The 27,253-nt window shown below is 40.9% G+C and overlaps 3 protein-coding genes across 10 annotated transcripts; 1 reads left to right on the top strand and 2 right to left on the bottom strand.

Annotated features, from left to right (window-relative positions):
- Positions 1–484: 484 nt before the first annotated feature.
- tmem150aa (transmembrane protein 150Aa) lies at positions 485–13,370 on the top strand. Of its 2 annotated transcripts, none has more exons than XM_030059774.1 (8): positions 485–560; positions 3,291–3,583; positions 4,102–4,149; positions 4,251–4,337; positions 5,342–5,409; positions 7,852–7,979; positions 8,323–8,500; positions 10,589–13,370. In XM_030059774.1, exons 2-8 carry the CDS (start codon positions 3,519–3,521, stop codon positions 10,888–10,890), a joined length of 876 nt encoding a protein of 291 aa, XP_029915634.1. In that variant the 5' UTR covers positions 485–560; positions 3,291–3,518; the 3' UTR covers positions 10,891–13,370. The 2 variants fall into 2 exon arrangements, with proteins under 2 accessions (XP_029915634.1, XP_029915635.1); XM_030059775.1 differs by having other exon boundaries at positions 502–560; positions 3,387–3,583.
- Positions 13,371–13,512: 142 nt separating this feature from the next.
- On the bottom strand, positions 13,513–19,255 carry rnf181 (ring finger protein 181). Of its 7 annotated transcripts, none has more exons than XM_030059780.1 (6): positions 19,180–19,255; positions 18,161–18,303; positions 17,923–18,056; positions 16,974–17,089; positions 16,757–16,831; positions 13,513–16,665 (listed from the first exon to the last, which is right to left on the bottom strand). In XM_030059780.1, the coding sequence occupies exons 2-6, from the start codon at positions 18,244–18,246 to the stop codon at positions 16,606–16,608; spliced, it is 471 nt and encodes a 156-aa protein (XP_029915640.1). In that variant the 5' UTR covers positions 18,247–18,303; positions 19,180–19,255; the 3' UTR covers positions 13,513–16,605. The 7 variants fall into 7 exon arrangements, with proteins under 7 accessions (XP_029915640.1, XP_029915637.1, XP_029915636.1 ...); XM_030059777.1 differs by having other exon boundaries at positions 18,161–18,289; positions 19,180–19,249; XM_030059776.1 differs by having other exon boundaries at positions 18,161–18,307; positions 19,179–19,248.
- A 1,087-nt stretch (positions 19,256–20,342) lies between these two features.
- vamp5 (vesicle-associated membrane protein 5) lies at positions 20,343–25,528 on the bottom strand. Its single transcript, XM_030059132.1, has 3 exons — positions 25,261–25,528; positions 22,871–23,014; positions 20,343–21,286 (listed from the first exon to the last, which is right to left on the bottom strand). Exons 1-3 carry the CDS (start codon positions 25,261–25,263, stop codon positions 21,128–21,130), a joined length of 306 nt encoding a protein of 101 aa, XP_029914992.1. The 5' UTR covers positions 25,264–25,528; the 3' UTR covers positions 20,343–21,127.
- Positions 25,529–27,253: the final 1,725 nt, after the last annotated feature.

The following is a 27,253-nucleotide window of genomic DNA, read 5'->3' as shown; positions in this document are numbered from 1 at the left end:
TAGCAATGGTATTTCAAAGATATGAATCAATATTCACAAACAACAAGATGTTAGACAGGTGTGTTGGAAACATCAAACTTTTCACTGGTTTGGCGCTCTGTCCTGAGTTCTTCCCCTCAGGTTTTTGGGGTCTTGTAGTTCTCTGTAGCTGTTGGCCACCGCTGTATTAATACTACCCATTCTCACCAAAAACTACAAACAGAGAGGTGGCCTGAGAGAGAGACGGCGTTCGGTCAAGCTGGTTATCGTTAATAAATGTAAAACCGGAAGCAGTCAAAATAAAAGCAGCAAATGTATCATTTGGGGTTTGATGGAAAACTTCAGCTATTACCAAATTAATGACGTTTTTGGAGTGAAGCTGCAGCTTTAATGTAACCAAATACAGGGAATTAAAGGTCGGTCTATGTTGTCGGATGTATATAGCAACATACTTTGTGAATTAGTGTAATGTTACTGTGAAAATTATAACCGGAAGCTTTTGTGGATAGCTTCACAGTAAGACAGAAATACTGCTTTTAAAGGGAAACCAAGGTTGTTGAGGTGGGCACAGCAGGATCGAGGTAGGTGAAACCTGGTGTTTTTGTCGACTTATCATACATTTTTGTGTTCTTGTGCTCTAAACGTGTCTCACTGACGGGTTTATGATTAGGCTAGCGGAAATGCGGCGGCGGGCGAGTGTCAAGACGAGAGAGCCTGTTAGCTCCGAGCTAACAAGCTAACTAGCTGTTAGCTAACAAGGCTAACGTTACCGGTTCACGACAGCTGGCTGGCGAGCTCAGTAATGTTCCCTCTTTTGTTTGTCTGTACGAGCACGCTTTGTACCATTACTGTTATTATTATTAAATGTGTTTTAATATGAATTATATTGTAGAACTGATTCAAAGTTGTTGTTCACGGTGTAGCGGACCATATAGTGAGATAAGTGCTAACGTATATAACGCTAGTGCTTTGATAGTTATAATGGTACAACGTTATCGGCGAGTTGTCCCCTATAATATTTGGTTTTATGGTAAAAGTGTCAGCTCTTTAATCCTAACCAAAATTAGTTGCTGTCAATAAATGCAGCTTATTTTATCTTATCAAATTGCATATGTGCAGCGGGACCGTTAGTTGGCTCTGATGCAGGACGTTTTGGGAATAATGCCTGGTAAATTCTCACAGAGTCCTGGATCAGGGGAAGGGAGCCACCGGCTACCTAAACCACTTCAGTTAATTAACAGCCCAGCATGCTGACATGGTGGACAAGCACCCTGAATATCAGCCAGTCGACACATCAGTCATGTCAATCAATCACAAAACTAGGGGTGATATGCTCATCTCCTGATTCGATACTATCACGAAACTTGGGAGCCGATTTGATATGTATTGCGATTTAATATTATGGTTTATTGTGATTTTGGTTGTTTTTTTCAATAACTTCCAGTTTGTGGGTGAAAAGTTTCAAGAGGCTCTGGTTAACCTAGAGGTCACAATAAGTTGATACATTGATGTCAAGTTTTTAAAAAATGCTCTGCCTTACATCATCCTACATGAATAATAACACATTAATAATAATAACACATTAGTACTGTATACAAAAATCTGCATGGTTTGCAGACTGCATGGGATTGGCATAAGATGGGCAAAGAGGACCAGTGAGTACCCAGAGAACCCATTTTCATTCATAGGTTGACCTCAGGCGATATTTTGTCCTCTTGCCAGAACATGCCTGGTGCCAACGGATTCGTCAGGTTGTGTAGTTTCATATGACAGCAAAATGTAATCAATTCAGTAATAAACTTTAATAAAAAATGTTTAAAAAAAGAAGAATTGCCATACTTGAATGAATGGATTTTTTCCCCATCTCTACACAAAGCTGAGTATTTTATCAGCGAACCAAATGCTGAGTGTGTGTGCTGTTTACAGTGTTGGGGCCTTAGTGTTGTCAGCTAACACACACACCATGAGTGACGAGTGAGGGTCATGGCCACCTTAATTGCATTATGTATTTCTGTGTTCCAATAATAATGATTATGACAGATATCACAGCTATGTGAAAACTATGCTAACCTTTTTTTAGACTGCCTTATTAGTGAGTGTGACTTTCCTTGGAGAACAAGGGCTCCTTTTTATTTGGATTTCCTTGAGACAAGTTCTTAGTTCAGTGTATAATCCCTTTGAGCGAAGGTCATATGTGTAACTGTGCACTGTGCAAAATGATACCACTGGGGGAAAAGCACAGGACAACACATCCCATGCTTATTTTCCCACCATGCAGCTGACCTTGGTTCAGTCCTCATTCCAACAAGCGTACACTTTACCACAGATCTGTCAGGATAATTGTACTTTTTACAGCTCGATTGCTGGTGTTCCTATCTTTAAGAGGTGCTTGTCCCTCTGTCTTCCCATAGTCTATCTGATCTGGTGTTATTTAATGGAAAAATCCGCTGTGAAACATTTCACCTTAAAAAGATCATGTAGTAATGTATCTCATGTTTCTGTTTGGCTGCATATTTTTCACATTCCCCAGATAACGGATAATAGATGATGTTACATCACATTGAGATATTTCCAGTGCAACTATAGTGGAGTTTTAATATCAGAAAATGGTCCAGCAGTGGTTCAGTAAACATCAGGTTTTGGTGTATGTTCATCGGTTTAAACACAGAGGCTTTCTATCTATGTACTGTGACCATTTTGCATCAGCATTCAGCAATCATACAGAAAGAAGTCACTCACAGAAGAGGCAGCAGTACCAATTTCTCCACCAACAGTAGCAGTGTTTCCTCTATAATTTTGTGCAGCTGTAGTGCTTTGGGCAATTACTGCAGTTTTGTTTTTAATCATTACGTACTTGTTACTTGTAAAACTTTTGGACTAGACTTAGTTTTTGATACTTGTAAGGCAAAATGCGTCGTATAAGTTAATTTTTTCTCTTTTAGTGGTGCTGTAGCATTGCACCACCGCGAAATGAATACAGAGAAAACACTGCAGTAGACTCAATAAACCAGCATGCAATGCAGCTACAAGGCATGTTGTCTTTCAAATAAGAAGCAGTATGTTGTTGTTTTTTTGTCACTTTTCAAGTTCAGGTGAATTCTCCCAGGGTTACTGAAAGGCAAGAAAGAAAGGAAATCTCTAACTGAAGTTGACAAGGTAGATTGAGGGAATGTGGGCACACCTAAATAAGCATGTTGTCAAAAAATAACTCCCACAACGCATACAACGTTGCAGATTTATGACCGCAGTTAAAAGGTGTTTGAGAGTGCATTTTCTTCTCTTTAATGTCACCTTTCTCACTCTCCATTCAGATTGCTGCTGATTGCAGGGCTCTGAGGAACAGAATTGGTGTGCCATTCCCCTTTCGTCCTCTCATGCCCTCCCTTGTGTGTTTCCCTATGTGTTAGTGACCCCTGCAACCACCTACCCGCTCCCACCTGACCCCTCACCCTACCCTCCCCTGTGTTGTGTCGCCTCTCTGGCACGGAGCTCACCCTCTCCCCCCATGCTTTGGACAAAGTCAGCTCACTGCCAGCCCAATGACTGCCTGGATTGTCCTGCCTGTCAGCCTCTCTGCCTTCTCCATCACAGGAATATGGATAGTGTGAGTGGCAGTTCTGCTCCACTGATGTGTGAACTACGCTGGAGTGTGGAAACATTTTTGTACTGCAGTAATGTCATAAATTGTTTGGATGATTCAATTAGATGAAACTTTAATGATCCTTGTGGTTAAATTGGGCCTTTGTAGCAGTACAGAGACAACGATACACAAGACTAGAGCAAAAAGTAAACATATTGTGATTATCACAACAGATAAATTAATATGAAGCATTTTCATGTGCACTGTTAACTATTGACATAATAACAAATAACAGATGGAGAGAATGACATAACCATAAATGTGTCCAGACAGCAAACGTGATTTCATTCACAGGCCCACATAATGTTTGCACAGATCCATGAGCTCCAGTAATTGTCTTATCCGCCTGGTGTAATAATCTGTGTTGACAGTAGTTGAACTTGTGTCATGAAGGGTTAAGTCCCTGTGTGTGTTATGATGCTGTGTGTTTTTGACATCTGACATTTCTCATTTTGCATAATGGTGTGCTTTTTACCCTACAGCTACGCCATGGCTGTGATGAATCAGCATGTTTGTCCAGTAGAGAACTGGTGAGTGATTATTTCTGAATCAGACTTAAAAATTCAATATCTCAACTTGCAGTGTGGCATCTCTTGAATAAACTGAACTCTTCATTGTGTGCTGGCTGCAGGTCTTACAATGTAACATGCACAGAGGAGCTGCCCCGACCAGGCTTCCCCAAGACATGCTGCACTATCCAGGACATCCCCCTCATCAGGTCTCCTATTCAGCCTCCCTGTCTCTCTGCACAGTTCTTGCTTTCTGTAACTGCAACACAGGAAGCAATTGTCTGTCAGGGAAGGCCTCAAGCCATGAATTAGCACCTTGTTATGTGCTGGTGCTGCGACAGTCATTAACCCACACCCTGCATAAACTGCATTTGTTCAAACTGCAGATCAGTCTCTGACCACTGGCAAGTAGCTACAGAAGAACTTTTGTTAAATAGCATCATGAGACACAGTGGTCTTTGTTCTCAGAGCATATGTACTGGTAATTCCTCATCTAAAGCTTATGTTTTTTTTGTTTTTTTTAATCCAAATGTAACCTCACATGGTCCCTGTTAAAATAAGGCTAAAGAAAACAAGTGATACCTTTTTTATGAATGATTTTGTCCTCTACTGCCAATTAGTAATGAATGATCCCTAGTGGGAAAACCAGATGTCTTGGTATCCCACCTTGTACTGTGGGGGATATGACTGATCATTAAAATGCTTAATTCTGATTTGTAATTGTAGCACCCCCTTTGGGCATTCAGAGTATATCTGAAAATGACACAATGCAGTGGTGAAAAGCATCTTTTCTCTTTTTGTGTATCTTTATTATCAAAGGAATGCTTCTTCAGTGGTGGCCAAGATGTCTCATGTGACTAACCAGTGAACAAATAAATGTACCAGGACTGATCCATATTGTCTACAGGGCAACGAAGAAAATCAGGGAATGTGATTCATAGATTTGTCAACAAAATCACTTTATTTCATTAGTTCAGGAGATGTACAGAGTAGTCTTTGTCTGGATGTAAATAGTGCAGAAACCTGATTTAAAGAGCAACAAATAGTGGCTGATGGTTCAAGGACAACACGTAATATGAGGACCATATTGAGGACCATATGACAACAGACAGTAGACTGAACGGCAACATTCAAATCATTGTCACTTTTTCATATCTAGTATTTTGGGTAGAATATCTGGATGTCTAATAAGTGGCATTCTGTCTCCCTGCAGTAAGTGTGGCTCCTATCCACCAGAGAGCTGCCTGTTCAGTCTGATTGGCAACGTTGGAGCCTTCATGGGTAAGACTGTAATTTAGATAAGTAACATACACATAAACACACTGGCAGATGCAGTTGACCTTTCAGAACTTTAAACCAACTGAATACGCACAATCCTTCAGTACTGCACTATAGTCAAGGTGTCTGCAGCTCCTTTAAAAAGTCTTGAAGGTCATTATATAGTTTTAGATTTTTGTTAAACTCATTCAAGTTCTTCTGTATCAGAGTTAACATATAACACACATACTTACCTGCTACATTTACCTGGGAATGTTGGGAAATCACCTCCTCTAGATTAACTCTGCTCACTTCATACTTACCTGGCATGCATATCTGTAGAGAGAAATCCTATGTACTTCTGCACTGGACCGATTATGTAGAACATACCCTGATGCTTATCTGCTATACTTAAATAAATATGAAAAAAAAGGTCTTAAAAAGCACTAAATCGTTCACGCCAGAGTCAGGACAGATGTGTATACAAAACAAAAGCACTTTGTTTGCTGCCATTTCTCCACGGACCGGCACTTTGTGACTTCTTAAGAAGCTTCCCAAAACCTTTCCCTGTCACGCATCAGATGTGAAAGCAGAATTAGGAAGTAAGCTGCACAGCGACACACCACAAGACACCATGGAAACTACTGTCAGAAAGAAGTCCATGAATTTTCCTAGACAAGCCAGGTGATTTAGTCAATTTTATATGTATTTTCCAAATTAGTCTCATTGAAAGAAAAGGGGTATCTCATTTTTAAGAGTCTTGAAAGCCCTGGTTTGACATTTTTCATCAGTCAACAGAACTTTTGGGAAATGGGGCCTTTTATTAGCTAATGTAAATGTTAATTTTACAAAAGTATAAGGTAAAACAGTTTACTTAGAAGATCAGTACAAGGCAAAACAGTGCAAGAGAGTGTATGCAGTCGTGCATTAAAGCTTTGCAGTTGGCTGGTGCATCAGGTGGAAATAATGTTCCTGCTAGAGGATAATGCTGAGTAAAGTGAGCTAGAGTTCACTGAGGTGTGTTGAGGATCCTGTTCATTTCCCATTTACCACTTAGACACACTTAGCACTGCAGCTAGAAGGTAGTTGGCTCCAGTGAGCAAATGGACAGTACTTGTGCTTAAAAATCCAAACATGAACAAAAAACTTAACCCAGCTACAGAAATCAAATACATAGAATAGGAGACACCTTTTTGTTTTGATTTAGTTATAATTATTTTAGTTGTTGTTGTTGTTATTATTATGAGTATGCTGATTTTGACTGTATATGAGAATGTGACAACAAAGCTGGGCAAGGGTTATATTTGCACTGCTGTTTAACTACAGAGTAAAAAGCACATTTTTGAGCAAGATGTTATCAGTCAGTGCGGCTCTGCAGGTATTTTTAAGTACATACCTACACATTAATTCACAAGTTAAAAAATTAAAGCCGAATTGTAATTCAGACTCATTGGCCTGTCGTGAAATCCACATGAGGGAACATTTAAGGTTACCGGCTTGTGCTCTTTAACACTAGAGCCAACATGTAGTGTAGTTGAAAAGAGTCCAGAGTGTCCATTTTCTGTTTGATGTGAACTCCCCATAATGCTGCAGGGTGGCTACATGTGGCAGCCACCAGCCTTCGGGAGATGCAGAGGGGCTTTAAATAGCCTGTGCTCTCTAATCAATAATAGATGCGGTCTTCCTTCCACTCCCCCCTCCTCATCCTCCATGACCTTCTTCCATTACTCCTCTTCCTGTCATGTTTATCACCACTCAGTTCTGCCCCCATTTTTCCCCCTCGGATCTTAATTGACTTTCTCCCTCTCTTTTTCCCTCTGTGCCTCCATTGATCAATTTGCTTCTCCCTCTTGCTCCCTAAGTATTTCAGTCTCCTCCTTAGCTCCTTTTCCTTTGTTTACTTGCCTTGTTCTCCTATACCTGTCTTTACACCCCTCCCCCATTATCTCTGCTCTTCTCATTACAACCCTCTGCCTTGGTGCTGTTTTGACTTTCACTCCTTTTCTTTTGATTGCTTGTAATGTGTGAAATGTACTCCGGATGAGAGTGTATCGATGGCTGTAAATGCCCAAAATGTACATTGCTGTGATTTATGGTAGACAGAAATTCTGTCAGCATTCACATTCTCAAGACTCATGGCAGCTTCCACCAAGAAAAGTGCTGAATACAAATTTTTCAGAGGACAGAGATGAACTTTCAAAAGTGTTTAGTCAGGCTCTTCCATCTCCTTCCTTTGCCTTCTTGTTTATTTGATTTCCCATTTTGATGCTTTGAGTGGAAATGGCATTTATCCTCTCTAGACAGTAAACATTTTGATTAATTATTGTAATTTTTAAAGTGATCAGTCACATGGTGCCATTTATCAGTTTTTGTTTTATCTCTTATGACAATGATCCTGTTAACAAGAGGGCGTTTGTGGTTGGATGCTGTGTGAATTCGGTGTAAATGTGCTCCTCTGTGCTGCAGTGGTGATGGTGTGCCTTCTGCGCTACGCCCAGGTGATAGAGCACAGCCACCGGTGCTGGATCAACACCAGTGCCCTGGTGTCTGGCTGCACCAACGCTGTGGGCCTGGTCATGGTGGGCAACTTCCAGGTAATGCTTCTTTTGGGCTTCCCTTGGTTTTTTTTTTGTTTGTTTGTTTGTTTGTTTTGTTTTTTTTGATTAAATTTCTTGTGATTTCTTTTCAGTTTTTCTTGTAAATTTACATATAGAATTAGAATAATTCTAAATATAAATCGTTATTTTGTGGTCACTTTTTGAAAGAAATAATGAATTTCTTCAGATTTCAAAGGCACAACAATAACAAATGATTCAATGTCCAAAAAAAAAAAAAAAAAAAGATGACAAATGAGGGGTTTTGTTTTATTTGATTTGAAACAAAACCAAGAACTTTGACCGGAGCGACATGCTCTCTGACTGTATGTTTCCTTGGCAGGTTGACCATGCCAAGTCTCTTCACTACGTGGGTGCTGGCGTGGCATTCCCAGCAGGACTGCTGTTTGTGTGCCTGCAGTGTGTGCTCACCTACCGGGTGGCTGTGACCGCCTTGGACTACTGGATGGCCCACTTCAGGGTGGCACTGGCACTGGGTGCCATGGTCTCCCTCGTCCTCAGTATCCTTTGCTTTCCACTTGAGATGGTGTAGACAGAAAGATGAATATCTGTTTAGACATTAAAGATTTTTACAAATTGTATTCTTAAAGGTTTGTCAATATAGGACAGACATTAATGTACGGTACTGACATAAGTACCAATAACAGGAACACACAGTATGGACAGAGGAACATGAACATGGAGTGCAGAGATTACGTGGCAAAAATGTGTAAATAAAGGGGGGGGAAACCCTCTTTTATTTACACATTTTAATAGTCAAAAGGAAATATTGACTATTTGTAGATTTGGCCTTAGTGGGTTAGCAAGCTACCTTTGGCTAACTTCCTCTGGAGCAGCTTAAGTTCAGGATATCTCAAAACAAATATACAAAAAGGCTGCCTCCTCACACGCAAGATGATTACCACCTTTATGAGACTAGTTCTCTGAGGTTGGGGTTGTTAAGCTATTTATCTCAAAATGAGCTTAATGTTGAACTTTGTGAGAAAGACCCATTTAGTCAAAGATTGTAGTTGGACTCTAGTTGGCACCTTGATGGAGTGTTGATTGTCTGTTTAGTGATGAATATTCAGTCTTCTCCAGCTGAAGAGATCAGTGTGTCGTTGAGGTGGAGCATGAAGGGAGGGGACGTGTGGCTGGCTGCAGAGCTGCTCTAAGAACTGATATGAGGGTGCACAACATAATGAGAGGTAGTGTCACATTGGTCCAAGGCTGCCACAGGCAGCTCTTGGTTGTTCTCCTGCTCCGTCCCACAGTTATGCTGGGAGGCAGAAGAGACAGATGCTCTGCTTTCTGCCTGGCCTGTTGAGATTGGCCATACTGGGAACATATGGGCCTGCCAGCCTGTTTGTTTCAGCCTCAAAACAGGATCAGCAGGAACATGGCTTCAGCATGCTCAGATGTGTAACCTCAGTGTAGTAGCATACCAGTATGGCTGTTTTTGGTTTGAAACTGAAAATAGCTTCAGATATTTTGTGCTGACATTTAATCTATATCTTAGAAATTAGATCTCTCAGAGGTCAAGACATGTTTGATTTGAACGAATAGAAAACCAGTATTTACTATATATACTATATATTTACTATATATATATATATATATATATATATATATATATATATATATATATATATATATATATATATCCACAATACTCAGGCTTTATTTATATTTTTATACAGTAAAATAATGCATTGCAAGTATTTTGAGTTGGTGTGTTACTTTTTTGTGATTACTAGTAACCTACTATGTGTTTTTCAATTCAGGTAAACAAGTCCTTAGTTACTTTTTTCAAATCAGCAAGGTTTAATATGAATCCTGAATCTTGTGTTGGCACAAAAACAAAGATATTGTCAGCGATTTCCAGCCTTAAACTGCAGACTGAATTATAGACACAGATGGCTATCCATCGATTATACAATATAGCCTCGAAAATATCAGTAATCAACATAGACAAGGCATCACAAAGGGTTTCTGTTTTTAGTAATGCGAAAGTAATTCTTTTACTTTTTGCAACAGATAGCTAATGAAGTCGTTTTTAGGTGGGTTAGCAACTCCTTATACAGTAACTAAACCCCAACCCCAAATCTGTGTGAAGCCCGACCTCTACTGGTGAAAAGTAGGGTGCCTGGTCTTTGGTTAACAAGTGATATCACTTCCCATCGAGTACAACAGGTGGGGTTTAGTTACTCTGTAGGCAGGGAAGGCAGGTTTCACTGCAGGTTTTAAAGACTGTTGAGTAAAATCTTCCCACAGTGTACTGGAATGACTTCTAATATGACATGTGATATAAAAATAATAATGATTTACAAAACTTCCTTAATATTGGAGGTGGAAAGAATTTACTATGCAGTATAATAGCAGCTGATATTGGTACAGCCCTAATCACTGGTTTTATGACAGATTTACACACTGAGGGCAAACTGAGGTGAAACTGCATTTCATGTTCATGTAGTGTCCTGGATCAGGCTCATTACATTTTGCTTCTGTCATGTTCTCTTTCCTGTTTTCTCTCCACTTTAGTACCAATTTGCATAATTTTCATGATCATGCACGCAACCTAGATGTGGCTCCTTAACACCGCCCTCCAGGTGGCATCTTCTTCATCCATGAGAGCTTTGTCCTGCAGCATGCCGCTGCCATCTGTGAGTGGGTCTTCACCGTGGACATCCTGGTCTTCTACGGCACCTTCACCTACGAGTTCGGCACCGTCACCAGCGAGACCATGATGGCGGGCCTGCAGCAGACACTTCACCACAGCTCGGGAGTCATCATGGGCCCCGGGGCCAGGGCTGCAGCGCTGGGTGGGGCGACCAAGGGCCTTAAGTCCCCTGGGGGAAGCAGCACGTCCACCCATCTCAACTGTACACCGGAGAGCATAGCCATGTTGTAGCTCTGAGCCGCACCCCCACTCCCCCAAAGCTCTGCGATGTCAGTGCAGCAGCGCTTCACCAGCTCCCACTGGACAGAGAGACTCCAGAGGCAGCACGGGGAGGAGGAGGGGACACTTTCTAATCTGTAAGAACTGGGCCGCCACACAAGGTTTTCATGTCTCTATCGCTGTATTGTTTTTGTTTTTTTTTGTGTGTTGTCATGAGGTTAGCCGCTACAGTCAAATGTCCTGTTGCTTTTGCTGTAGTGACACTCGAAAGAGGGCTGAATGTGTGGAAGCAGGGGGAGCACTTGATCCACGAATGTTTCTCAAGATGGCTGTTGGCTTAGGGAACCAGGTCGCTCATTTCTTCACTAGGGACAAATTATGTTTGGCCGCTGTGGCTTTTACCAGTGTTCACTGTCTGTATCTGGGCAGAAAGACAAGAACTTTTCCCAGAGCCACATGTTGTGTTGTTTTTACCCGCCAGACACTTTTTCACAGACTCTCCAACGCTCGGTGTGCTCCACCCCTCTTGTTGTTTTGACGCCCTGCCCATGCTTATCTCTGCACGCCATACTTTGAATGACACAACAACAAAGTATGTCTGACTTTCTGGGTTTGTATTTTAAAGCATCGTAAGTAGAAAATCTTGAATGTTTGAGAAGTGAAAACTCTATAGATAGTTAACAGTTATGTGTCTTTGACAGGCTACATGCACATGACCTTTTTTTTTTTTTTTTTTTAAATTTATCAATCAAACATACATTATCTGTCAAATTCTTGGCAATAATCATTAACATTATTTGATTTGACCATTTGTGCGCACATTTGCCTGATATCTGAAATGGATTCCCCATGTGGACAGATGATCCGAATGCAATTATTATGTTATCTTTTAATTGTTTTACAAAGTAATATCTCTGTATTTTGAACCACTGGGTTCATTGTCCTCATCAGGACATAATCGAGTTTGTTGAGTGTGGAATGGTTATGTTATCCTGCTGGCTTCTTCTGCCCTTATATTGATTAGGGCTGTCTGCTTCTCCGTCACTTGGAATTGATAATCGCTACTTTTGCCCTTTTTTCATTCCATTATTCTCCCATGTCATATGATTTGTTTTAGACATTTGCACTTGATTCTACCTTGTTTTTTTTTTTTTTCTTTTCTTTCTGTTCACGCCATGTCCGGTGCAATAATTGCCATTTCATCTGACAATTTACACTCCAGTGGAGTGAGTGATGCCTTTTTCAGTGAGACGATTTAGGGTTTACCCGGGGTTAAGTCAAACACAGGGCTCTTTTGTTCCTAAAGTGAGTCACGGGGATACTTGAACCAGACTACTTCCTGTAGTAAAATGAGCGGTAAACGATAAAGGGTAAACCCATATAATCCATCTAACCCATTTACTTAACCCATTAACATAGTTTGTGTCCACATGCTCAGCATATGGCGGACACAAACTTTTGTGATTCCAGGCTGGACCCTTGGAAGCCTTATTTCAGTTTTGATAGGTTTTCTGTTAAAGACAGTCGTTAGAAGAGTTGATTGAGAGGCGTGAGTGAATCCGATGCCTGCAGACCTTGTGCCATTATCCCTGTGGGTGTCACAATGCATCATGAGGATCTGAACACAGTGTTAAAACCAGCCAATATTGTTTGTTGTATACAAGACACAGGTCATTGTGAGATGCTAAACTGTCATATTTCAAATACTGAGAATTTTATATGCTTGAAAGTATTTCTTGTTGCCAACTTCTTATCTGCAGTGACATGCTCGTTACAGTTGAGAAAAAGCTCAACACCAAAAGCTCCAATTAGTTCAGGCTCAGACTAAAGCTGACTAACGCCACCTAGAGGAGAATTTGAGTCCCACTTTAGATCACACTGTCAGATTGAAGCCGTTTGACCTCACCTGTGATCAGTTTCCAGCAGTATGTTACATAATCACTGAAGCAGTGTTCTGCTGCCTGGGCAGTACTGGCACATTTTTTAATTTGTCTAACCACTGGATGCCAGCAATACACATTTTTGAAGTTGTTACGTCACCTACCTCTGTTATTATCTGTGCGATCGATGTAGAAGAAGGCAGGGTTCCTACATGTTTTCCCGTTCAAAATGCCATACATTTTTCAAGCTTTAATACTGAGGAGAGCAATATGACTTTGAACGAGGCCATATCATTCTGCAGCGAAGGCTCAGTCTTGTATATCAAAATGCGTGGTGTGACAGTGGCCCTACTTCAACATAAAATGTGTTGTTACGTATGTCAGGTCATTGCTTTTCCACACATTTCATGCAAACCAACTTTTCACGTCGTCCAAAGTATCAAGTTAATTTCCCATACTTTGCAGACTTTGTAGGAACCCTGACAAGTACAGCAGCTGTGTCAAAGATGGTTTTTCTTGCTCCTGCACTTCTTGCCAAAAAGGTGTCGAATCTACACTGGAATTTTGATGGCTTTTCTCAGTGTCAGCTGTAGGTGAAATAAATGGGATTTGGATGGCTTCCTGTTTTGTGATGGGAAAATAGCTCCTGTATGTTTGTGTGTGTGTGTGTGTGTGTGTGTGTGCACTGATTGTTTTAGCCTTATCCCTCATCCCTGTGCCAGATGACCATGCTCAATTATTGAATTATTGGTTGTTTTTTTCTCTTGTGTTCTGATGTAGCCTTTCACCATACTGTAACAGAGTCACTTGGTTAGACTTCAACTGGCAGCTTGTATGAACCCTCACACAGGATTGGATTTATTCTGTGACGGCATCTCTATCTTCCACTGGACAGGCCAAAATATAAAAGTGGCTTTACAACTTTTTTTGTTTTCTCTACTTGTGTCAAAATCTGCACTTCAGTCAATAGCTCTGGTATGTTTGTTCATGAGAGAATCCCATTTACAAAAGGCTGCCTGACCTGTAGATGTCTTGAACTGTAGAATACACAAACAAATGTCTATAATAAAATGTAAGTCTTTTTTTCTAAGTTGGAAAACTATGTAAAACGTGTATTTTACTCTAATCTGATGATGATGGAGCAGAGTTGGTGAATCCCCAAAACAAGGCAATGCAGAAAATATTTTGTTTCCTTTTATAAATTATGTACATATGTATGATTTGTCTATCATTTAGGTATTTTCTTTTGTCAGAGATTTATATTCAAATATGAAATAAAAATGATAAATTATTAGCAAATGTTTTGCATGGGTTCTTTGAGCAAACACAAAAATGTCAACAGTTAAACTTATACAAGGTAACAGAATGATTAATATGGTTCGGCTTAAAGTCAACAAACAGCTTTACAGAACGGACTGGAATACAGAGTGTGGCATAGTACTAATTAACAAAATACCAAACGTACAATATGTGCTAAACAAAGTCTGCTTGTTGCCAACAATTAGAACCAAGTTCCTTCACGCTAGGTAACAACGCAGCTAGAATACAGTTTGAAATAAATCATTGGTTTACAATCATTTGACATCCCAAACTTGATTAAAGACAAAAAGCATAAAGCCAGTGCATTTCAAAAGAGAACCTGAGGGAAATAAAATGCTAGAATCAACTTGAACATCAATAACTTCACTGAACTGCCAGTTTTCCTTGAGAATGTTTAGACACTGTAGTATGGAAAGAGATTAAAGCCAGCTGAGATGGGGAACAAAAATCCAGGTGTGTGTGTGTCCCTGGAGGCTCAGTGAAAAATTACACTTTCAAGGTAAATTCAGTAATGATCACAATTAGAAACCAGGGCATTCGAGGTCAAATTGTGCTTTACAGTCTGAATCCACCAGGCACAGACGCAGCGTGAATGCATCCATTATGATCAACAGACCTTTTTGACTGGCAGGTAAACACAGGTGTTACTAACCACATGAAGGAAGGCTCTGGTCCACTCATGTCGAACAGAGCCAGGCTCCTGCTGCTGTTCATGCTGCCTCACTGGAAAGACTCTCTTTAATGAAACTTAACCTTAATTTATGTCATTAGTAAAACCTGTGTTTACCTGCTATTTCATGTTAAAATGGCTGCTGTTGATCTCTATTTTTTTCACTCTATGCGCAGCTACGTAGCCCTCTAGGTAAAACGTACATAGAGCTGTGTAAAAAAAAACAAGTACAATTTGCTTAAAACAAATTAAAATAAATATGTCATTGTACCAGAGCCAACAGTGCAACCTTTTGGCTTTGTTTTTGTTTTGTTTTTTTCCATTGCACATTAAAATAAATCAATCAACTCAATGTGTATCCATGATACTTTAGTTAAAATATCTAATTAATTAATTCAGTACCAGTTCATATAGTACACATGTACAGTTCTTTCTTCTGTAAAACTTTAAAGCAGCCTACTTGAAATCTCCTCAGAAAAAAACAAACAAACAAACAAAAAAAACACTGCCTGCATGACACCTCACATCTGTGCCTGGTGTAAAATTCATTCATACGAGTATGGCAAATTCAATGTGATGCACTTGAAATAATCTCTTTGCTGGCATGTAAATCTCTTTCAATACTGGAAGTCTTCCTCAGACCTGGTTCTCAACATCCACCAGCCAGTTAACAACATAGTTAGAGCTGGACGGGGGAATATAAAGCAGATGACTTCAGTTTCAAGTGAACTGACCGTGGAAGCCGTTGTTACATCAAGACATTTTCTCCTCGTTCACCAGAGTGTCTGCAAGTTTCATCACGTTAAACTCAAAACACATAAAGACCCTTTAAGTGCCAATTAGAAAGAAACATGGACCAATTTCACAGCAAAAAAACTGAAAACTGCAGAGGTTTGTGGAAATGAGAATACCGAATTAAAGACTTAAAATGCTACATTTAACTATAACCATGACCGTTAAAGTGTTTTAGGTAATAAAAACATAATTTAGGACACTGAAACTTTTTCAGGACCGGCAGACACCCTGTGACGTCTGGACTCCACTCATCCTTTGCAGGGTCTCCCCTGAGAAACCTTTTAGGTGTGGTGGCATGTGGTTATGAGAGTAAATCAATGAAGACCTAAGCTGAAGATTTACACTGACATGATGACAGAATAACAAAATATTCCAACATCCCTGAGGAAGATGCTGAGTCTTTATCTGCTTACTCAGTCAAAGGTAATGTGGTTAACTAAATCTAAATCTAATTGTAATTGCAAATGGAAAAGAATGCATCCATGGTCTTTATGCACTGATCGACCAAAACATGTCAAGACGGTTGCCTTCTCACAAATCTAAACAACCTCACCCAATACATTAAATGTGGTGGAATTACTCCAGATTTGGTCCACAAATCACATGTGTGGAGAAGTGACGACCATAAAAAGTCAGCTATAATAAGGCAGAAAAGAACGAAAGAGAAGGAAAGAGTTCCAACTATGCCGCAGTATACTCTGGCGTAGCATTCCTCTCGTTGAAAGATTCCTATTTGTTCTGAGGGATAAAGCAGCTGAACAGATATCTGCATATGTTTAAAGCTCACATATTTAGATATAAAAAAAGGAATAGATAAAAAGACTTTCAAAGCGGTTTCTCATAGTCAAACTAACTGAACGCAAGCGAGATACAAAATGTGACAGAGCTCTGTAGCGTTGCCGTTTCAGTGGCTCGCACACATCTAAAAATATATTCATGCTCACTCAAGCACACGTCCAACTTGAGATTCAAAGTGACCACAGACCCTGTTGCTAACTTCTGTCCCAGGACGTTAGTTTTTTGCTGAACACCGTCACCGTCATGTCACCGTCGGCCCGGCTGTCATGTGTACATGGCTCCGTGTAGGTCCTCCAGCCTGTGCTCCCTCTGTCTTCTTCTTTCCTGAAAGACACAAAACACAACTCAGTTATGGAAATACAGTTAACACCATGAGCAACGATTTTACCCAAGTGATGTGTCTGTGCACACCCACCTTGTCTTTTTTAAACTCCTCGTACTCTGGATTGTCTGTCGGTAATTCAAGCCGACACAGCGGGCAGGAGTTGGTCTAGGATTTTAAAGAAAGAATCATCACAAAGGATCAAACGGAGTCTTGAGCGTTCACTCACACATCTCCTCGGTGTATCTGAGGAAATCTGCTGCAGAATCTGCAGAACAAGCATCTGAATGACGAATCCTACATGTTTTACCTTCCCTAACCAGGGCAGTATGCATCCTGAGTGGAAGAGATGTTTGCAGGGCATTTCTCGCACCGTCTCTTGCTCCTCAAACTCCAGCAGACACACCGGACACTTGACACCTTTGTCTGTAAGAGGAGAGACAGACGGGTTCAGTCTCTCTGCCCTTGAGTTATCCAGGGGAGGATCTGCCCTCTCTTTTCCAGCAGCTGTACTTCCCACAATGCTTTCTAAGAAGCCCCAGAGAAAGAGTATGACGTTGTTGCATCTCGTCTGCGTGCACTTGACAATTTGACAATTTGGACATTTGTTTTTTTTTAGGGTGTCTGAATTATTTAGGAATTTAACACACCAGTTTAGAGTGGATTTGCCTTTTACAGCCAAGCTGAGCTTTGGCAGAGTGTTGGGTTGTATGGTTAACTGGTTCCATTCACTTCCATAGACATTTTTCTATTTGAATTACATCTGCTTGAATGTTCCCTATCATGACCTTGCACTAGGAAGAAACGACTTGATAGGACTTTCACAAATAATTGTAATAACATGGGGAAAAGTGTACCAGGATTTGTCTTTATATTGACATAATTTGATTTGCATTTGTTTATGTGCTAAAAGTGCTATTTTGGGAACTCTTCTGGTGCACTATAGATGTGAATGGAGAGACACAAACAGTCCTGTCAAGCAGCTAAAGAGGAAATGCATGTGGACTCAGATCACACCCAGGTAACTACCCAACCTCACACCCTGCCAAAGTTCAACTCACTATGTTAACACACCGAGGACAGGAAGGCCTTGACACAAATCTGCTTCCCCAATCAGAACAGGGTGCTCAGCGTTCAGAGGTTACCAGCACCTCATGATGTTTCTAATGCCGTCTTTCACAGCCACAATGGTTTATTACAGGAATAGAGAACTGAATGTAAAAACTCCATTTGTGGCTGTGGGGGGGTATTTCTGTCACCTGCTTGCTCTGGAGAAATAATGACCACAGAGAGCGTCTGGACAGCGGTTTTGGCAGCCGGAGGAGGAAGCCGCTGGTCCCAGTCTGACAGGTCAAACGCCCCCGAGTCGATGTCCAGGCCCTGCATTAAAGACCTGAGAACCAAGACCAGCAGTGAGCAAGAGCCCGGACCTCCATGACAGAAAGTGATGATGGAAAAATAAGAACTGCAAGGTCGCTGATCTGGGTTTAGACTCACCTGGCCAGTTCCAGTAGTGCATTTTGGCGATACTGCTCCTCAGGGTTGGTCGGCTCACAGTCATGTTCATCAAAGTAACACGCCATTCTGGCAAAACAAAGCCTTGTGTCCTCTTTGCAGTAAGACTGCCTGGCAGAAAAACACATGTATAATAAAGGCATATCAATTTATCAAATCATCCAGTCCAGCCCTCATATTTACAGATTCATTTCCAAACTATCTGCCAGAGGTACAGAAGCCACTTAAAAAAATCAATAGGTTAAGTGATCGTTTCAAATACTGTAAATCTAAAAGAAATACAAGCAATTTATTTTCTCTATTTACATATTTCAATCATCAGTGATCCTATTGGTCTAATTTGCTGACCAACTAAATAAAACAAGGGTCACTTTTTTGCAATAATGATAACAGATCCGGCTCGTTTTCCACTACGAAAAAAACGTCAAGCCAAACTCCATTCATAAACATGGAAATATGTCTGTTTCCTTGTATACCAGCACATATAAAGAACTGAAAACAGTTGTGGGTATTTACTATGAATCATTAGGACATACTCTTCAGTTCGGCATACATATAACCCACCATGCAGCACTTACTTGAATGAAAATATCAACTTTGAGAAGTGGTTTGTGTGTTATTCCGACATTCCTGCTCCATCAGCTCTCAAGTTAAACACTTCGAGACAACGTACCGCTTGGTGGATTATACAAACGCCGAAATAAAAGCGTCGTCACTATGACATTAAGGTACAAGTTGCGTTTAGGTGACATGGTTCTTACAAGGTCAGGCAAGGCCACAAGAAACTGAGAGGTTTGTATGTTGTACGCTCTCCGATCGGCTCCCGCTAGCAGGCTAACACACTGACTCAGCTCAATGGAGGTCGGTTATCGGCCCAGTATGAAGCTTTCCTCAGCGAGGACACGCACACACACAATGTTGCAGACATGTGCTTCCAGTCTACATGCCCTTAATCAAACCAAAAGTCTTTTCTCGACTTAATTCAACAATAGTAAGCTCACCTGCTGTTAGCAATAACACCGAACGGCTTGTCACGCTTCCGGGTGTGACGATAGAGACCACGTGACACGTTTTGCCCAGTCACAATAGGGAAGAGTCACTTGTATGACCGTATTAAAAAACATTAGTTTGTTTATCTATCTATCTATCTATCTATCTATCTATCTATCTATCTATCTATCTATCTATCTATCATTTATTTATTCATGATGTGTTTATTAACCCTGTGAACAAAATTCCCTTTATTTCAGATATAAATTATTATTGTAAGGTTAGGGTTAACACTTTTATATAGATATTTTTAGACAAGACTCTTTCAAAAATGTCTGTCTATCTGCCTTTGATTCTTTGTTTTGTGTGTGTGTGTACCTGTTCTTGTTTGAACGAGTGGTGGCATAATTTGATTACACTACTGACGATACATGATCAAATATTTGATTACGCCTGGAGGGAAATGTAAACCTCTACAACAGCAAGAGAGTCCAAAATCAGGTGAGCAAAGTCACTCCAAAGCCTTCAAACTTCCTGTTGGCATCTGCCTCAAGCGAACAATAATTAACGAGCAGCAGGGGGTATTAACCTGTCTGCCACATAACTTTAAAAAATGTTCAGTATCAGCTGAAATTTTGTTTATTATTAGCAACCTTGAATGCGTGTGATTGATTGAATTCATATTCTTTCCCTAACATTCAGGTTTCGCTTTGCAGATTGAAACCACTCTCAGCAGGATGGCACAGCTCATTTATCTCATTTATCTGGTTAACTTTGTGATGGTGCTTTGTTGAAGGCTGACAGCTGGCGGTGAACACTCAGTCAGCCACAGAGCCAAATATATCTGCCACAGCACTCCAGAGTTATGTGGAAGAAACTGGGTCACAGCTCCAGGGCCACTGGGGCAAAAAGCAATCTGACCTTTACACAAATCAAAAACCAAATAAAACAACAAGCCTGCCACTGATAAGCAGAGATCCATCAAGGCTTATAGACTTTAGCAAAATGATTAGTATTCGGCAAAATTAATTTGACTGAATGGAGGTATCATTATGTTTTCCTCTCGTTTATTTATTTATTTGCTGGAGGTCTGCCCAACTCATGTGAAGGGCGGGTGTTTGGAAATGATTTCTGATGACTGCAAACAGTTTTTGTACATGTTTTATGAGCATTATTTTTTTGTTTTCAACACACAATAGGTAGTTTGAGTTGAATAATAACCCAAACCTGTGAGAAAAAAAAGACTACGTCATAAAGCATTTGAAGATAGAACACTAAAACGATACAAAATACCAAAAACATCTATGTTAAGACATCTTGCAAGAGATTCGTCAGCAGCAACATTTGTACACAACTGGGTCAAGCACAGGATTCAGCAATCAGCATTTCAATGCAGTTTTGAAAGAAACCATTGTGATTGTGAGCTTCCAGAGAACAGGGAGACCAGTGGAGTGGCTTTGCTCTGTCAAAACATCTTTTCTCTGTGGTCTTTTTTCCTTGACTGTGATGACATTTAAATGTATGAATGCTACATTAACACTAAGACCTTCAAGCAGTGTTTCCTATAGTTAAACAATTTCCTTAATGACACACAAGACAGAAGTACTTTCTGCAGTAACATCCTCAGGTTTGGACTGGTGTGATGCCAACTGGTCAGAGACGTAACCTTTGAAAAAAAATAACAACAATAATAAAGGCAGAAGAAGCAGCTGAGCTGTCGGTGGTACCATATCAACTGAAGACCTACACGGGAGCGCAGAGTGGGACTGATGCAGCCAGAAATGCTGTGAAACACTCACGGCCCAGACCGAGAGGTTCAAACAAGATGCTCGAAACCTCCTCCTGTCAGGCCAGTCCAATCACTTTGCATTTCTCTTTTCTCAGTAGCTTTCGCCTCTGTCCAGCTTAGGTCCTTTTAGCCCCCAAATCTCAATTTTCCTTCAGTGCCAAGCAATGGAACTACTGTCCCTGTGAAGCATCAACAATGGCATAGATTATGAGTCCGACAATAATGGCTGCTGCCACCACTCCGACGCCGATCAGCACTATTTTCATCTTCATGTTGTCCCATCTCTTCTGCTGCTTCAACCGGTTGGTGCTCTTTTCAAAGGTTTTAGTCTGGAAGAAACACACACACAAGATATTAAGTCCTGACATCACCTTTGAATAACTGAGATGACACAATTTCAAAGAGTTGGTATTGGTCTTGTCATTATGGCACAATAGTAACCTCTCTTAGCGCCGTGGCAGCACTAGAGAAAGGTCTGGCCGAACACACTATCATTCTGCTACAGTGGAAAAAACGCTCTGGCTTGTCTGTAATCACAATCGTCTCGGGCAACACTCAAGTCCAGGACACGGCGATGGTGCCCTTGCAAAATAGTGTTGGGAGGAGCTTGTTTTAGACTCCATCATCTTAAAACCACAGCTGATTTAAAAGCTGTATATAGCTCTTGCGGGACGTTGTTAAACCGATATCACAGAAGCTCGTGTCAAGTACATTTGTATAGACATACCACCTAAGAGGTTACTGTAATTGTTTCTCGTAGCGATGGGCCTTTTGAAAATGGTAACCCACAGATAGTGGAAGTGGAGGAGAACGCTGTGTGAAGGCTTACACCCACAGTCTACATCCAGTGAGTCAGACTTTCAGCATAACCTGCCAACAACCTGGATAATGCGCCCACACAGGTTTGACGGAACTGAAGAAGCTTCTTGGATGACAGGTGAAACGTCTTCGAGAATCTACAAACAGTCCAGTGGACCTCCATTTCAACTCGTGGATCAAATCATGAATTGAGTCATGAAGTCGTGGATGATGGAGAACCTCCACAGACAACTAGGAACGTAGTCATTCCTGAGAGACATCCACTCGATGGCATTCTCATAATGTGGAATAGATTTTTTTCTACAAGCGAGTTTGCTGTCCATGTGTACACCTTGGTGGATTAAATTCATGACGGCTTCTTATCAATCACTATCCCAAGTCTACACTGTAGTGAACCTTGGACTCCAATTTCAGCGCCGCTCCCCCAGCTTTCCTTTTTAAACCTCTCAATTCATCTTGTGTACAAACAGAAAAACAGTTATAATTAGACGCAAGCAGTTTGTACATTTTTCTTTTATCCCAATATACCCGTCCACCCATTTCCCGCGTCCCCTTAACCCCATAGCACCGTTTCCCACCTTTTCCTAGCTTTCCTGTTTGTTTTCTCCCAACAACCTTCTCGGACCACTGAGTTCTCTGAGAACTGGACGGCGGCACGATCCAACAGGCCGGCGGGGCGATGTGGGAACGATGTGACCCACTTGCCGACCCCCGGATAGACATTCGCATCGTGGCATGTCCTGGACTCACTCTGTCATACCCAGGGAGACCATTTCGCTTCATTCATCTTAGGAAACAATAGGAAATACCTTTCTAAAAATAGCCCCATAAAACACAATCAGGATGTAAAATGTACATTTGTTTTCCTCTCCAGCTCCACCTAAGGTGTATTTATAGACATCAATATGACATTTCCGACTTTTATTCCCTAGATTCTGCCAGACGCCTGTGGAGTGGGCCTCTGCGAGCAAGTCGTTCCAGTCATTCGCCTCGCCTGTTCAACCCGGATGCTTCCACGGAGTGAAAATAAGTTGGTGTGACACTAAACAAATGATGTCTTTCCACTTTGGATGGCTTCTCTCACTCCTACTTACACTTTGCAGCAGCTGATCAGCTCTGTCCTCCAGTTCGCCCAGTTTGCCAGATCTCTCATCGGCCTTGTTCAGGTTGTCCAGCATGATGATCTTCACCTCCTCCACCTCCTCGTGGGCCTGCTGCAGGCGGCTCTTCCCATTCTCCTGTCAAAACACATTTATGTAGGACATTTAGTGGCGATTAGCCTGCTCACTTTGGATTTCTATATGCACTTGACATTTTGTGCTGACATGGTTCAGACTTTTCTCTCAAGAACGGCAGATGGTTTGATGTAGTAATCTGAGATTTTCATCTAAGTAAATGTCTGTTTGGCTCTTTGGTGTCAAGTGACTAACTGGCCTTGCTTAACTGATGTTTGAATGAAGAGGCTGGCACCTATGGGGAGAAATCACCTACCAAACAGTAAGTGGCATGTTACACTTCCGCTTGGTTGGAATAAACAAAGGAAGAACTGTGTCAACATGGCTGGTACCTCAGAAACTTCATCATTGGAAATTCAAAGGAAAAAGACATCACAGTACCGCCCACACTGTCTGATTGACAGGTGACCAGAAACACTACACGAGCAGCACAAAGACAGAGAGACAAAAATAAAAAAATGAGGAACTAATGAATAACCACATCGAGTGCAGATCTTGTGAAGAACTTTCTCTGTGAACTAAAGCCAGCCCTAAAACAAGCAGGAAATGGTAAACAAATGAAACACAGGAAATTTGTGCAGTATCTTTTTTTTTTATTGTGAGTTTCCTGTGTAATACGTATGTACTTAAAAAAAATATGAATCAGAACAATACACTTGCATTACATTTTAAATACAACTCTATTCCTTTTGAAAAAGAGTACATACAGAGTTATGCTACTTTATAATGTTAGTACTTAAATAAAATAACAACAGCCTTGGTTACTAGTGCGAGACACTGAACTACATTCCTACATGTCAGGCCTCTCCAGCACCGAGCAGGCACAGGCATGCAGGCCACTGAAATGAGGCAGGGCAGGTTTTCACTGATCAGTACGTTCAAGTGTTTACAGTAACCTCCACGTCTGCCCTTGGGAAGCGGCTGCATCCAACAGCTCCCACAATAAATGAGCAGAACAACAAAAGAAGCCACCGATAAGTCACAGGCTGATAAGAGACTGAGCAGGATATTTTGAGAGTGGCTTGACCCCGGAGTGATTTGCATCCTGACGGGTCTCTGTTTGACCTCTGCCCTCCGTGCCAGCACAGGAAGCACAGCATCTCAGAGGCCACGCGCTGGCGAGGACAGGAAACCGACAGACAGAGCAAAACAACTACATTCTCGGCGTCTTGAATGGATTCATAATTCACTCTCATTTCCTGTGAGGACTTACATAAGCAATGTATATACAGAGTCCTAAGAGGCTCGTGAACCTGGGTAAAGAGACTAAACCTGACTGATGACCAGTGAATACAGATTAATTCTTGCCCCTAAAGCCATCTCTCCAAATTCTACCCCAAATAGTTGGAATAGCTGAACAATAGTGTGTTTAAAATTCAGCTGGCGACGTCTTAGCACAGGAACTGCTGCCCATTCCAGTTCCCCTCCATGCTTCCTTCCTTCACTCCCTCCCTCCCTCCTGCCTGCATGAATGTACCTGGCATTTTTCTAGGGAAACCCTGCTCACATCATATTATAGGATGTTCACTTTACTTTAGAAACTGAACCTCAGTCTCATTTCATCCTATTCAAACAGCAAAAGAACAAAAAAAAAAAAGAAAAAAAATAGCCATACATCACAGTTTCTGGCACTGTGTAGCAGCAAAACATGGAGTTTGTCACTTTACTATGATGGGAGCATCCACGGTGGCTGTTAACAAGAAGTCATGTAGCCCATAATAATATAAGCACATGTCAAACACATTCAACATCATATGCAAAATACATTTTGAATATATTTGAGAGTCAAAATATGTTTTTCCACGTTGACAAGATTAATTTAAAATATATTTTAAAGCCAGAAATTCTTACATACATACATAGTACAATATCATTTTCCAATATAGCTTGTTCTTAATATTTAGTTACCACAATTCATGAGTTGCAATCAGATACATATATTAACTATTTCTTATGTAGTTGAAAATGTGTTTATATAGAAAAAAATATATATTTGGACAACATGTAGAGGTAGTACCTACACCACCACAGTGTATACAGCAGGTAAACATTGCCTGTTGTCCCATTTACCTTCAATTATCTTTCAGAGGACTTTGGCCTCTGATAATGAGGGTTGAATGTTTACTACATATCACGTGGTAAAATCAGATTTTATTTTACAGCCTGTTTCCAAGAGAAACTTTAATTTCTCTCTATATAAGCCGGCCCTTGTATCTCAACCTTATTAGTAAGCGGCTCGAGTCACCTACCATGTCTCTCCGGTCGGTGGCTGTGTTTCTGTCGAGCCTGTCACCGGATCCAGCGCATTTGCCCCGCGACCTCGACCAACTTGTTGTCGCTGTAAAACGGCTCGAGACGTGCTGCCGTTGCTCTTGAGATCCACCTGGCTTCCTGTGACAGCGTCCTGCGGCTTTTGTGCCTCCTCTCTTTGTCTTTACACGACTTCTCGTCACTTGTCTCACTTTCACTTCTGAGCGCTGGCTGCTGGAGACTCCCACCTTCTTATCGGGACTCGCCAGACCTCATAACGCTGCGTTCACAGCCCCGCCGGAAATTTTACAACCGCGGTGGGAGAACACATGACAAACACACACACACAAGACATGGAGGCCTGTTTAGTTTTTAGTTTTTTTTTTTTTTTTTTTCAAGTATGGCAAAGTGTTTTTTTTTTTTTTTTTTTTTTTTTTTTTTAATTTTGAGTGGTCATTTGACTTATTGGTTAAAAGAATACTCCAATATTCTGGGAAAAATACAATTTCTCCGATTTACCTAGACTGAGACAAGATGTTGGAAACCGTTTTCATCTCTGTACGTCCAATGATTGAGTTCCTTCAGATAGCGTTTTGTGTTAGCTTAGCATAAAGACTTTATCTCTATGGGAGTTATTAGCCTATCTCCATCAAAGTGAAAAAGTACTGTGTGAGATCTGTGGGAAGCTGTGTATTTCATATCCACACGATACACTGTGTAAATGAGACAGCTTCAGAGCCACTGTAAGGCTTATTTTTTCATTATACAGAGCTAGGCTAATGACTCCCATAGACTCTAAGTCTTTATGCTAAGCTAACACAAAATGCTACCCATAGGAGCTGAACCACTGGCCATACAGAGATGAAAATGGTGTCGAACATCTCGTCTCAGTCTGGGGAAGTTGTAAAAAGGGTATTTTGTCAAGTGGTTAGGGTTAAGGTTAAGGTAAAGGTTGGGGGGACCGTCCCGGACTAAAATTCATGACGTCTATTACTGGGTCTATGTGTGCTCTTACCTGGGGGCTTCACCTGTGAGGCTTCCCACACTGTGCTGTGCCATGATTATGGTGACATAAAAAATGTCAGGGGTCATCAGCCTGTCACATGTCCCTGTCCCCTTTAATGCCATCTCACACCCTGCACCCTTGCAAATTTATGTGCTCATATACTTCAATCCACAGTCAGAGTACATACATACAGAGTAGAAAATATTACAACATACACAATTTTCCACACAGAGCATATTAAAAACAATAATATGGTGTGCTAAAATACATTATCCATGTTCCAAAGACACAGAGATATCACAATGACATGTTTTTCAGAGTTTTCACTTTCTCTCTGCTGAATCCTGGTATTTCTACTTATTTTCCCCTTTGAGGTTGAATAAAGTTTATTAGTTTCTGGCACTTGCCATGCCTCAGCCTGACTCCAAATTTGAGTTTGTATTTTCATCATTATAACGATGGTCAAAGATGAAGCAAAATGGCAAGGAAAACATTTATAAACCATATCTAAAAAACTAATATCAGGTAGCATTCAGGACCAACGTTCCCTCTTGTGTGATATTTTTGGTGATCCACATCTAATAATCACACTGACCAAATCCATCATCATTAGTTGTTCCACTTTGTCCCCTGAAGTCCAGTGGATATGAGTGAATCTCAGGTTGTAGTGACAGATGATGCTGGATGGTGGTTCTTTGCAGAATGCTCCTGCAAGGACTCCCTGAAAAGATGTGGAATAAACCATGAACCAACATCTGATAGGCGCACTAAGGAGTCTTATCTGATGATATTTTTGTTAAAGTATACATTTAATGTACAAATATGTAACCTTTTAGGCATGGTGATAACAACAGAAGGGAGAATGAAATCATTCTGTGTTAACCTCTAGAAAACGAAAGGAAAGAGGAAGTTGATTCTTCCTCATTTTGCTGGGAGATTCCCTCAACAGCATCACGTAGCAGCTATTGATTTGTACAACTTGTGGC

This window comes from Myripristis murdjan, chromosome 9, assembly GCF_902150065.1.
Source record: "Myripristis murdjan chromosome 9, fMyrMur1.1, whole genome shotgun sequence".
In the NCBI taxonomy this organism is placed as follows: domain Eukaryota; kingdom Metazoa; phylum Chordata; class Actinopteri; order Holocentriformes; family Holocentridae; genus Myripristis; species Myripristis murdjan.
The sequence above is the reverse complement of the archived record's forward strand: the minus strand, read 5'-3'. Positions and strand labels throughout refer to the sequence as shown.